Genomic DNA, 14355 nt, shown 5'->3' on the forward strand with positions numbered 1-14355 from the left:
AATTTTACCTAAATACAGCCATATCTATTTGTTTACATATTGTTGCCTATGGCTGAACTCAGTAGTTACAACAGAGACCATATGGCCTGCAAAGCAGAAAATACTTATTAACTGGCCCTCTACAGAAACAGTTTGCCAGTTCTCAGTGAAATGAAGCATAGTCTATACTTAGAAAAGAGACTCAAATACCTACACACAGCTTCTTTAGAAAACATACTCACTCCATCATTTTGCATAAAAATATCTATAAGACAATCCTATATATTACTATGTAAAATGTTTACTGTACCATGGACATGTGGATAATAAATATTATTGATTAAAATAATGATTAAAGAAGAGCAGCGGATAATGTAGGAATAATGATACCAGTCATAAAAGTGCTTTATAGTATTGTTTTGATGGAGGGATTTTTTATTTCATTGCTTTCCATATTTGTCCAAACACACTGTCAATCTCTTCCAAGACTGCAAACCACTTCTTCTCAAAGCAAACCTTCATAATATGAGAAAGTTTCTCAAAAAACTACAGAAAACTGTTCATTTTTGGACACAGTATCTTTTTACACAATGGCTATAATTACCGGATTTTAATAATGAATGCTCACTATTTTTACTTGATTTTTTAGCCTACTGGCTAAAGCCTTATATAGTTCTTTAAAGAATGTCAATGTAAAGAATATGCTTCCAAAGCATCTATGTATATGCTTTTGAGATCTAAGTTTCAAGTAGCTAAGAATCAGTAAATTATGTCATATTCTGATCTGAAAAAACAAGCATTATCAGTATTATAGCAAAACAGTAAAATCAACAATTACAGCAGAAATCCAACTTGCAAGAAAAAAAGACTAAAGGAAAATTTATAAAGGAAGATCATTTATGGAAGGAACACATTTTCAAATTCAACTGTGGCTTCCACAGAAGAAATATGAAGCCATAACTAGGGCTTTAGAAGAAAATGATTTCACTAACTGGAGAAAAATACTCACCTGTTTCACATTTTCAGCTAAGAAGACAATATAAACACTACAGAATCCCAGCTGTGTTATCACCAGAAAAAAGTCAACCACACTCCTGAAAAAAGATATCCACAAATGAGTATCCATAAGAGCTACTGAAATGTCAATATATTTTATTTCTCTTTTCAAGAGTTTTAAAACATTTTATTATAGCATATATTCTCCTACTCAGCATGTCAGGAACTCAGAGCAGTTCATGCCAAATCTAACTTCCTGAAAATCTCCAGAAAGGCCACACTTAACTATAAACTACTCTACTAACACTGTTCTTCTTTTAATTCCCATCTCACATGTCATCTTTACAACAGGTAGCACTTTGCTGACTGCTTATGCTTCCTTATTTTTCTAGTCCTGTATTCATCTGACTTTGATTTGCCAGAGCCACCAATAATAAAGTTACATTTAAGTAACAAGACAATAAAATAAGGTTATGCTAAAATATAGCCATACCTCAGATAAGCATACAAATACTACAACTTTATTTGAAATAATGAGACTGCAACATTTTTCTTGTTTTCCTTTATTTAAAAAATTAATGAACACGATTATGTCATCATTGACCAGGTCATGCTTTATAAATATCATTTTACTTCATCTACCATAATGATCCTGTGAAATGGGTATTACTGTAAACTCATTTCATACTGAGAAAAACAAACCACAATGATAAATAATTTGATCAAGGTCAGAAAGCTGAAAAATGGTCAAGTTGAGATTAGAACCCAAGTCTGTTTAACTCTAAGGGTTACATATGTTTATTCCCCAACTTTATCATATTTTTATTTATATATATTGTTAGGTTAAAATACTTAAAATTAATATAATTTTAACAATCATATATTAATAACAGAGTAAGTACTTACCGCCCCCATGCTGCTTGCTTCTGAAGACAACTCCAAGGACTCACTTCCATAGCAAAGCTCACAGTGTCACTATAACCTAATGTTGACTTTTTAAACCTGTAATTTAATGACATACATACAAAGGAAAAAAGAAAAATTTTAAGGTGGTCCATAAAACCACCTCTTGAAATAAACATAAAGTAAATGGGAATTAATAAATGCAAGGCTATGAACTGACAAATGAGTTACCAAAATGTCAAGATCTGCATACTTCTAAAGCATGCCTCATAAAGTTTTAAATGTTTAAATCTGTCCTTTTTACCAGCACATTAATTTTATCTACTGCTAAAGTTTATGTAAGTGCAGAACTCATGTAACTTAATATTTGTACTTTATTAATTTAAATATTTCAAATGCCTAAAACATCAACTACATTATTCATGTCTAAATTATTCCATTCTTAGAACAGCATTATTTAATAATACATCTGTGCAAGGCTGCACAATACATTTTCACATAAACTATCTCATTTAATCTTCCCATGAGGTAGGTATTATTTCTCCATTCTCTCTCTCTTTTTTTTCCCCAAGTATACATTGTTCTATAAAGCTCATAAATGATTTGCCCAAAGTTTTAAGAGTATATAACAACAACAAATGAGTCAAGACTTGATATTAGGCTACTAGAATACATATGGTCTACTGTCCAGTAGAAGTATTTCATGATACAAAAATAAAGACAAATAATATTGTGTTGTTGACTATCTACTAACTCATACATCAGCAGAGAGCACCAAAGGCATTATAATCAAACCAGAATTACTAACACATTGAAGACTATTATGCTATAGCTAAAAATCACACCACTGTCTCCATTGCCTCTATATATCTTTTCTAATTTTTTCCATTTATACTAAGAGAAACCATACTATTTCACTAATAAGGCTACCTTTTAAAAATAAATAGATTCCAACCAGATTTAAATTATATGAAATGCTACCTTCTTCCATATTCATTACCTTAGATTTATCTATGTAAAAGCTTAAAGGAAATACAAAGCACAGTAGAATATAAGACTATCTAATGCTCTAAATAAAAGATAGCTTTAAAATAAATAGGCTTAACAAATCCACATTTACCTCAGACATAGAAAGTGACTGCAACGTACCAATATGTGCATACAGTGAACAGAAATAATTCCTATAAACACAAGGCTGATTGGTCCAAGCTGTGGGGAAAAAAAAATTATAAGGTTTAAATATTTAACAGAAATTGAGTAATCTTATAAGCAATGAATCAATGGATTATTCACGTGCAGTGAATAAATATTTGTTGAGCAAAATGATTAGTCACTGCATAAGGGAAAACTAATAAACTTGATGCAGAAGGAATTTCGAGTAATATTTAAGACAACCATGTATAATTCCATCTTATTAACTTAGCTACTCAAACCTACGAATATGGATTATAGACAACAAAGTAGGATAGAGCACAAGATCGTATTTAACATCAGATGGCAAGTCTACAACTATCAGTGACCCACCATTATAATTATATGCAACCATGCATCATTATCTAAATCCCGAAAACGCACAATATCAAACGGAGACTGTGAGCAATTTATTTCTTCTACAGACTGCTTCTTGGGTACTTACTATGTGTCAGAAACCATGCTTATAAAATAATTATTTCAAAAAGTAGTAAATAAAATACTTTAAATATTTATTTACTAAAATTAAAGCAATGCTAGTAATTACCCAGATACAACCAAAATATTGCCAAAGTTTATTTTTATAATCAAAAGTTTTTATCATCTAAATTAGGAGAACAAAACAGTCAAATGCAGGGATAGTTAAAACTGTTTTTAGAAAGTGGTCTATTCAAAAAAGTTAAATATTATTTTATTACCTCATAAATGGGTTTCTCCCCTATCAAGGTTCTCTGTAATTATAATAATTACAATAACTGCCTCTAACAATGCTTTACATATTGGTTTTTAAAAGTTATTGTTATTACTTTTCTTTTATTTATTTATTTATTTTTTAAATTTTTATTTTTTTTTTTTTTGAGACAGAGTCTTGCTCTGTCGCCCAGGCTGGAGTGCAGTGGCGCAATCTCAGCTCAATGCAAACTCCACCTCCTGGGTTCACGCCATTCTCCTGCCTCAGCCTCCCGAGTAGTGGGGACTACAGGCATCCGCCACCACGCCCGGCTAATTTTTTGTATTTTTTAGTAGAGACGGGGTTTCACCGTGTTAGCCAGGATGGTCTCAATCTCCTGACCTCGTGATCTGCCCACCTCGGCCTCCCAGAGTGCTGGGATTACAGGCGTGGGCTACCGCACCTGGCCAACTTTTCTTAACTGTTACTTAAATTCTGAAAACTGTATATTTGACTCTAAAAAACTATACAATGTCATGTTACCAATAATCTGCTCTATAAATATGTTTGTTGCTGTGATTACACTGCTAAATTCAATTCCTGAAAATCCAAAATAATAATAAGATATAACTATACCTGGAAAAATCAAAGACTGTTTTAGGTTTGTGGCTTTTTTTGGCTAAATATTACAAATAAGTAATGAAGTAGAAATGAATAAAGTAATTAGTATTTTTTGTTAAATATCATTATCACAGTTGACACAATTTTATCATGACAACATTTAAATGATCATCTAAATGTCACCTTACCAGGTTATATTTGACTAGGCCAGATATTAGGTTGCTATAAATGAGACTGATAACTGCATCTTAACTGGTGATTACAAAGATAAGTCTTACCACTATGCCTGCATTTTTTATTGCCAATGGAAGTCCTAAAAGGCCAGTTCCAATATTTCCTTTAAGAAGGTGCATAAGAGTTTGTACAAATCTGAAAAGTAAAAGTTGTAAGACTTAAATATTTTAGAACAAAATCTATTATAACATGATCATGGTTTTAGTACTAGAAGGGAACTGAAAATTAATCTAGGCAAGGAACCAAATAACATTTCCATCCCACCACTGGACCAGAAGTCATACTTGGTTCAAGTCCTATCTTTGCTAATTAAAAGTGGAATAACAAGAGTTATTGTGGATATTAAATGAGATAGTTAAGTGAAATATCCGCCAAACAAGATACTAAAAAATTAAATTAAAAAAGACTAAAGGCATCCTCTTTACAGTGTGGTTTTGTACACAGTAAAGCAATAAATTTTTTTTAAAAAGTAATTTTCTCCTAAGATATTTTGCTGTTATGATTTTCAAAACAATGTTGAGTATTTGGTTGGTAACACAGCAATGTATTGACACTACCTATGTAACCATGATACTAAACACATTTGATCTATGATTGTCAACCTAAGAAGTTAATTTAAAAAAAATACAAGTTTTAAAACTATATGCATCAACAGGTAAGATAAACACGAATTAATTTTTAGATACTATGAATTCTGTAAGGGATTTGACCTAAGAGTAGTTTCCAGAAGCATCTGAAGGAAGTATCTTCATCAGGAAGAAATAAGTTGAAACGAAAATGAAGAGCAAAAAGTTTAAACTTAAGAAACAAAAATGTTTACCTAAATATTTTTTCAGTTTATATTCTTCTTTTCTGATCAATTGCATATTACTTTGCTGAACCATTAAACTATTATTAGAATGAGAAGTTACTCAAATCTATTAACGATGACAAAATGTCAAAAAAGGTTTTCAAAAGTTACAATGCATTTCTACCTCCACGACTTTGTTTCAGTATAAAGAAGCATGTACTACCTCCTGATCATTTCAGACATCACTTCTCTTAACATTCCTGTTCCACTTAATCAGATCTCCCTTCTTTCAAGATCCCTAGCATTTGTTACGCATCATCACTCCAGTAATTCCTATACACTGCTCTGTGATTTAAATGCATTTCTTTCCCAAATAGACTATAAACTCATTGAAGGTGGAGACTATGTCTTATATTTGTGTCTTGTAATGTAATAGAATGTCTTGCCTGTAGAAGAAGATTACAAAATACATACTGAATTAAAAGAAAAGGAGACTTATAAACCATAACACTTACGAAATGCCCTCTTGATCATCAAGTTGGTAATGCTTCTGAACAGGCAGAAGCTCTTGCTCATGTTCTTCATCTGATGTCCCATCAAAATTCTGCTCATTTATCAAGGGCCTCATTACATCCATATCTTTAAAAAAGAAAAACAAAGTACTTCACTATTGCTTAAAAAAGTTGGATAAAGCTGGTATAAATGAATTTTAAAATATTAGGAAACACCATTTGTACTCATCTTTACTACTTCCATCCTAAGTTAGTTCATACTAATACCCTGAGTTTTAGTACATTTAAAAAGAAACAACTAAATTTATTTGCTGGATATTCTGTTCGGAATATGCAGTGCAAGGTGAAAGCTTAAATATTAAATGCAAAACTTTTTCTGCTTTATCCACAAGAGGTTTATAGTAAATGATCATAGAATTACACCATGATAAATGTAAAGAAATGATCAAATATATTTTCATCTCTGCTTAGCTTCAAATCATACTGTACAGGTAAATAGTAATCACGTTTTTAAATACTCGATGAAAATTACAAAGTGATTCCAATATTTAAAATTTCAGTATCAAAATTTGACCTTTACCACTTTATCAGTGTGTATTTCCTGAGAACAAGGATATTCTCTTAAATATTCATATAATCAAATTCAGGTTAACATTGATGCAATACTCTATTTAATCTACATTCCATATTCCACTTTCATCAGTTACACCAATAAATTCCTCTTAGCAATTTTTTCCTCCGTCCAGGATTATATATTACATTTAATTGAGTTGTTCTAGTGGTTTCTTTGCCATTATATTTTTTATGATGCCTTTAATCATCTTTTTTTCTTACTTAATTTTTTACTATCTTGTTTGACTGTTTTAAGTGGTACTCTCTGACTTCTACCTATTACCTATATAACAATTAATAATTTAATTCTAGTTTTTCCTGTCTCTGTTCCTTATTTTCTCATGTTTAGTTGTATTCTTTCTACTTTGACAATACATATGATGTTTTTCATACTGTCCTTCAAATTATGTCTCTACTCATTTCTTAGACCTGTATCTACAATCAATATCAATATTCACTATCAGTTCTCTGCCAAAGTTTCCTCAATCTTCCCTTGGCTGGAAGAAGTTCATCTTCTTAAAAGGTAAGCATCAGAATGGCCTGCAGGGCTTGCTAAAACACACAATAATGGACTCCATCCCAAAGTTTCCCACTCAGTAAGTCTGGGGTGGGCCTGAAAATATGCATTTCTAACAAGTTCCCCAGTGCTGCTGATGTTGCTGGTCTGGGGACCACACTTTGAGGACCACTGCTCTAACTGATTCCTCAGGAGGGTCTCATGGGCACAGTATTCCCTGAGTTTTTACATGTTTCACACTGTTTTTCTTTATAGCCTGGATACTTGAGGAACAACTAGATATAAAATCCTTGGCTCACACTTTCATTCCTTGAGTTTCTTGAAAATGCTGTTCCACTTTTGCCTTCCTTTTATATGCTACTTTTGAGAAGTCTGATGGCAGACTAATTTTCTCAGCCATTAAGTAACTTGTTCTTTTTCCTAGAGTTCCTGAAGATATTTTCTTTGTCTTTAAAGTCTAGTAACTTTACTACATGTCTTGGGGTTGACCATGCTAAGTCAGTTTTCCCAGGGACACGGTGGGCCCCTTTTGATATGTTGATTTAGGTTTTTTCTTATTTCTACTATAAAGTTTTCTTGGATAATAGCTTTAAACATGTATTTGGTTCAAATACTTCTTCTTTAGATATTTCAATTACATGCATGTTGGGTCTTCTCTGCCTGTCTTCCATTCAACCACTTTATATCTCTGACCCTTCTGATGTCTGTCTTTACATCATTCTCATTCATATCTGCCTTAAGTGACACATTAAATTTTCATTTCAATACATTCTCCCTTACATCTTGTAATTTATTTCTTATTTGTGATTTTTCCTATTTCTAAGTATTTCATACACAGGAATCCTAGTTCAAGAGTGTTCCCTCTGTCACTATAGTGAAGTTCAGTTTATTTCATAGACAATGTTGAGCTGTTAGGGGTGAGCAAAAGCAGCTGGCATGTCTTCTAGTTCTCTTTCATTTCTGCAGGACCATCAATTTTCCCCATTACTTTGTTCTTTCCTTCCCTTGCCATATGAGGGGCATCTCCACTGCTCTATTTCTCTCTCACCTCCAGAAGCAATGTTTTGTCAAGGCTTCCCCCTTCAGTCCTGCTCAAATTCACATTCCTGTACTCAGTGCTATGAATTACTAACTTCTAGACCTGACCTCTGTTTAGACGTTTAACAGTTTAAATTAGACTTTCTCTTTCTGAAGGAGATTTTCATAGTGCTTGATCCAGTTTCCTGCTCCCCGCTCTTCTTTTCCAACAAAATACTAAAGACTCCCCTCCCCCACTCTCCATGCTTGTAGCAGCAACAGAAATTTTCTGTTTTTATACTTATAGATAATTTGAGGTTCATGGTATCCTTGATCTCCTAGCAATGCTAAAAGAGTAATTTCATGAATGGTTTACTTGTGCTTCAAGTTGAATTCACAGGTTTTAGGGGAGGATGTGTTGAGAGATTAGGATTTTAGCAGCCTCCATTAGCCCAGTGGCAATTGGAATTCAGCATATTCATTCTTAATAAGAGTAAAGTGATGCCTTAAGATACTGGAAGATGCTTGAAAACAGTCTATAAAATTATTTACATATTCTGCTTCTAATAACATAACTAATATGTGTAGAGTAAAATTCACAGAATTATCAGTTCCAAATTCCTGAAGTCAAAAATGATGAGGATTTTCTATAATTCAAAGTTCCCAACTTTTCTTTTGGCTGGTTTTTCTAACCCTTTAATCTTTAGGACATTCTCCATACATTGTTTTGTAGGATTTCCTTGTTTCTTGTTTTCCAGTTTCAAAGGTGGCACGGTCTAGAACTATACACAGTAAAAATTGTTTCCCCAGTATTAGGTCTACTGGGATATCTACTATCTCACATTTACTCTAGAAATTTATTATGTTCACCTTCTGTTTGGATAAACCCTATATCCTTTTCTGTTATACTCTATACAAAATAAATTGGTACTCTTGTAAACCTATCACATTGGTTTCCTAGGGCTCTCATAATCAAGTACTACAAGAGAATTTATTGCCTCAAAGTTCTAGAGGCTATTAGTCTGAAAAAGTGCTGGGAGGGTTGGTTCCTTCTAAAGGCTGGGAGGGAAAGCTCTGTTCCAGGCAGGCCTCTCTCCTTGGTTTATGGACAGTCATCTTCAAGTTCACATGACATTCTCTCTGTAATCATGTCTGTGTTTAAATTTCTCCTTTTTATAAGGATATCAGTCATATTGGATTAGGGACCCTCCCTACTCCAGCAAAGCCTCATCTTTTTTTTTTTTTTTAGACAGAGTTTTGCTCTTGTTGACCAGGCTGGAGTACAATGGCGCAATCTTGGCTCACTGCAACCTCCGCCCCCACAAGTTCAAGCAATTCTCCTGCCTCTGCCTCCAGAGTAGCTGGGATAACAGGCGTGCACCACCACGCCCAGCTAATTTTTGTATTTTTAGTAGAGACAGGGTTTCACCATGTTGGTCATGCTGGTCTTGAACTCCTAACCTCAGGTGCCTCAGCCTCCCAAAGTGCTGGGATTACAGGCATCAGCCACTGCTCCTGGCCATGGTCTCATCTTAACTAATAACAGGTACAATGACTCTATTTCTAAATAAGGTCACATCCTGAGGTATGCAAGGCTATGACAACATATAAATTGAGGGGTGGGGGGACTATTTAATCCATAACAACCATCATTATTAGTTGTATGAACTTCAGTTTCAACCACCAATATGTTAATATTTTTATTCCTAAATGTACTCCACTGCCCTTGCTGACTAGAGTTCATTTGCTTTTATTCATTTAGCTTATCCAAATTATCAGTTATTTGACCTTTCTGATTTCTTTCTGTCAGGGAGTGTGCAGTATGTTCTGTGCTGTACTAAGCATACTATCTGTCCTCAATAAAGATAGTTATCACTACCAATATTTCAAAAACTGAACAATCTGTTATTTAAAGCACACTGCCCAAGAGATCACAGCAGTAAGGAAAGTACGGAAAATGGTAAGTTTTTTCATATCTTTAACAACAATATGAACTCTAAATGATGTTTATTTGTAATGGCATTATTGAAGAGTTTATTTTTAATATCATTTAAAATAAACATGGAAATCTAGAATTGTTAAAATTACCTATAAATACTAGTTTTGTAATTCACAGAATTAAGTTTTTAAAAATAGTATTACAATGTTCAGAATCCGAAGTAAAAATTAGTTGGGACCTCCGTCACTCTGAACAAACTCACATTGTTTAGCAGCTATCATATTTATTTAACTTTGTTCAACAGTGTGATCCCTATTATTACACTTTTCCTTACTTCTTAAAGTCATTAATTTTCAATGTTACATTTTCTAGAAAACATTAAACATGACTTACTGTGAAAAATAGCTTTTCATATATATATTTGCTTTAAATTCATCTCATCCTTCACGTTTAAAACCTTAACAAAAATTTAATTATTCCTGGGTACAAAAAATACAGATAGGTAGGAGTAATAAGATCTAATGTTCTATAGCACAATACGGCAATGGTAGTTAACAATAATTTGTTATGTATTTCAAAATAACTAGAGAAATGGATTTGAAATGTTCCCAACACACACAAAAAAAGGATAAATATTTGAGATAATGGATATCCCAATTATCCTGATTTGATCATTACATATTGTATGCTTATATCAAAATATCTTATGTACTCCACAAATACGTACAATTATGTGCCCACAAAAAATTTTTTTATTGAATTATTCCAGGAAACTCCTTTAACTCTCTTATAATGAGATTAAAGTAAGTTAATTTTTCGAAGTTTAAATAATTTGAGATAAAAATACTTCTTAATAGTGTTAGGAATTTAAGAAGTACATATTTATTTACTATTTTGATTCTACCATTAAAGAACCATGCAATGTGACGTTACTAGCTAAGTTCTAACTATGCGCTTAAATACATTTTTCTTTTTTTTGAGACAGAGTCTCACTCTGTCACCCAGGCTGGAGTGCAATGGCGTGGTCTTGGCTCACTGCAACCTCCGCCTCCCAGTAAATACATTTTTCTAACTGCATCTGAAAAATCTCTAAGACTTTCCCTCCAGTTTTAGTCTACAGAGAGGTAACATTACATACTAAAAAATGTTTATCTGTTAAACTAAGTAAACTAAGAAAAGGTAAAGCAATCAGGCTTTAAGACTGAGCATATCAACTTGAATGATATAAAACAGCTCTTGAATCTAAAGAGTAAATTGAAAGACACCTAACTAGAAATATCTAGGAAATACTTCGTAAGAGCCTATATATACCTAGATCTCTGAACATTAGATTAATAAATAGAGTCAACTAGTCATTTATAACTTTTAGAAGCTCCAGGTAATACTATATATAACATGCTAAATTGTATTTTTGTTTCCAATTTAGGTATACACTACAGAAAAATGCAGTAATATGATTTCCTTATACTTAACTCTAATTTTTTAGGAGAGCTTTTAGCCCTGGCATTGGTCGCAAGGCTGAGTGGGGCATTCCAGGCTTGAATACAATTGCGTGCTTGAGAAACTTTAGGTTGGTTTAATGTCACTGAAACTGAAGGTAAATGTATATGGCAGAAGATTAAGCTGGAAAGCTTGATAAGTTTTCTCATCAGTGTTGTCGAGAATCGCGTCCCTTTCCTATGGAAGGTTTCTGGCTCAGATTCAAGAAAGACAGCACCCATCACTACCACCATATCCTCCCCTTGGTTATTTCACACTGTGATGTCAGATGAAAAGCAGTGAGGTATGAGGTAAAGAATTAGCATTCATACTCTCTCTGGGAACTGCCTGTGGAATTCCCTGAAAGACATATATATGAAAGTGGTTACCAGGAGTTGTTTTTCCTGGCACAATAGACTCCCATGGCTGACCTTTTAGTTTGCTAGTGAAAAGGATGTCAAAGACTATGATGGCTTTTATGCACAACAGCATTATAGGTGAACACATTACGGAAGCTGATGCAAAGAGAAATGAGCCCTCTCACAAAATTTACTGGTTTCTGGCCCTTCTCAAAAACCCCTATTAATAGAATGTCATCCTCACTAATATCCACTAACAACAGTCCCTCAACACAAAAGTTCTCTGCCTCATAACTGAATGTATTCAATTAAATAGGTTACAATGGTTTCCTATTCAATTTCACAAATATTAATGAGGCCCTAATATACGTTAAACACCATTAGATGCTGAGAATAATTACTAAAACTCAAAAAAAAATCCTGCCTTCATGGAGCTCAAATTCTAGTGAAGGAAAGAGACAATAAGATAATAAGTAAAACAGAGATAAGTTGGATAGTGTTAAGTGCTAAGGAGAAACACAAGGATTGAGACAGAGAGCCTCTAATTTTGGAGAGACAGCCAAAGGAGGCCTCACTGAGAAAGTGGCATTTCAAAGAAGTCCTGAAGAAGGAGCAGGAGTGAGCAGCGTGGATATCCTGTGGGAGGGAGAGTAATCTAGGCAGCAGGAACAAAGGCAAAGGCCCTCAGGATGGGAGTCTGGTGTGCTTAAGGAACAAGGAGGGCAGGGTAGCCAGAGAGGAATGAGTGCGGGGGAGGAGTAGGGGATGAGATCTGATCAGAGGTGACAGAAGGCAGACTGCACATAGCCTTGTAGACCATTCTACGTGACATGAAAAGCCACTAGAGCAGTGCCTTCCAGTAGGAATGCAATGTAATATAAATGTAAATTTACGTTACACAAATATAAATTTTTGTAGTAACTTTTTTACAAAGAAAAAAGGAACAGGTGAAATTAATTTTAATATTTTATTTAACTTGATTATCTAAAATATCATTTCAACATGTAATCAACAGTAAAAAATTAAGATATTTTAGATTCTATTTTTCATACTAAGTCTTTGAAATGCAGCATGTATTTTACACTTACAGCATATTTCAGTTTGAACACACCAGATTTCAAGCGCTCAATAACCATATAACTAATGGCTATTGTACTGAACAGCACAGCACTAGAGAGTTTTGGGCCTTGGAGTGATATCATCTGATTTACATTTTAACCAGATTCCTCTGGGCCTATTTTCTCATATGTACAATGAAAATAATAACTTCTATTACATAGGAGTTTTGTGATGTCATCACAAATGATAATGTATATGAAGTTATTATATACATTACATATATGTTACATAGATAGAATATGAAGAATGAAATAATGTATATGAAGCATACAGCCTAGACCCTGGCACATAAATAAGTAATCAATAAACACTTTTTTTGTCTTCCTCCATATATTAGAAGCATATTAAGCTGTATGGGATTTTTAAATGCCAATCTTTGACAAAAATTAGAAATAATTTGATAATAATTAATAGTTCTGAGCATTTATGACCTATAAACTGTGCTGTAAGATTGAGTATGCAAAGATGGGCAAAACATGTTATATCTGCCAGAAGGAAATAGAGATTAGTGAGGGAGATAAACACTTAACAACTCAACATAGTAAACAGAGTTAATATATGAAATAAAAACTGACACCCCAAAGGAATTAAAGATTATAGAACCCAATTTACATTACACATAATGTCTATTATTTTCGCCCAATGTTTTGCTGTAATTTTTGGCTAAGTACTAAATTGGGCAGCTCTGGAAAATGCTGTGATTATTATTGTAAAAATTAATCATGCCTTATAAACTAAAACACTATTAAGGAATAGGTGTGCTACCTATTTATGAGTGGAGAAATTATATATAAATAAGAAACACTAGCTTGATTCAATATTATACAACATTTATTATACACCATATATCTGATGTTAGGTGTATTACATAGTACACCATAGGGATACATTAATGGTGCATACAAATGGAACATTCTTAAATTACGCAGTGCTTGTATGCTCTCTTATTTGCCAAGAAAATTGTTTGAATCTCAATTTTCAAGCCTAAAACCAATATAAATTTCAAGTTGTAGACAGAATGTTCTAAAATCACATTAATTTAGCAATATCCTATGTATTAAAGTCTTAAAAATGTTTATTTCTTTCACCTAGTAATTCTACTTCTGGCAAGCTAGTGTATGCGGAAGAGGATTTTGCACAAGAATGTTCATTAAAACATTACTGATGTTGAAAATTGGGAAACAACCTAAACATACAGCAATCAAGAAATTACTAAATTAACTAAGGCACAGTTACTTTATGAAATATTGCACTGACATTAAATTATGGTTGTGAGGTCTGAGTAAAACAGGGAAAAGTGTATCATATGCTAAGTGGAAAAGTTGAATATCTGCAATATGATTACAATCATGTTTTTAAAAATTAAGTAGAAATAAGGGGAAGTAAATATATCAAAATGTGAACAAGTTTACCAGAA

At 33.1% G+C, this 14355-nt stretch overlaps 1 protein-coding gene across 4 annotated transcripts in view; it reads right to left on the reverse strand.

Annotated features, from left to right (window-relative positions):
• SLC36A4 (solute carrier family 36 member 4) overlaps positions 1 to 14355 on the reverse strand; it is a 144952-nt gene that overhangs the window by 36550 nt on the left and 94047 nt on the right. For 3 of the 4 annotated variants that reach the window (XM_004051966.5, XM_055356059.2, XM_055356060.2), the window contains exons 2-6: positions 5900 to 6023; positions 4639 to 4729; positions 2999 to 3087; positions 1882 to 1977; positions 989 to 1073 (exon numbers count right to left, since the gene is read on the reverse strand). In XM_004051966.5, coding sequence (XP_004052014.4) covers positions 989 to 1073; positions 1882 to 1977; positions 2999 to 3087; positions 4639 to 4729; positions 5900 to 6023 — 485 coding nt within the window. Of the gene's footprint in view, positions 1 to 988; positions 1074 to 1881; positions 1978 to 2998; positions 3088 to 4638; positions 4730 to 5899; positions 6024 to 14355 lie in introns of those variants that run through there. The other variant, XM_055356061.2, reaches the window with a different exon arrangement.

The sequence above is a fragment of the Gorilla gorilla genome, chromosome 9 (assembly GCF_029281585.2).
Source record: "Gorilla gorilla gorilla isolate KB3781 chromosome 9, NHGRI_mGorGor1-v2.1_pri, whole genome shotgun sequence".
In the NCBI taxonomy this organism is placed as follows: domain Eukaryota; kingdom Metazoa; phylum Chordata; class Mammalia; order Primates; family Hominidae; genus Gorilla; species Gorilla gorilla.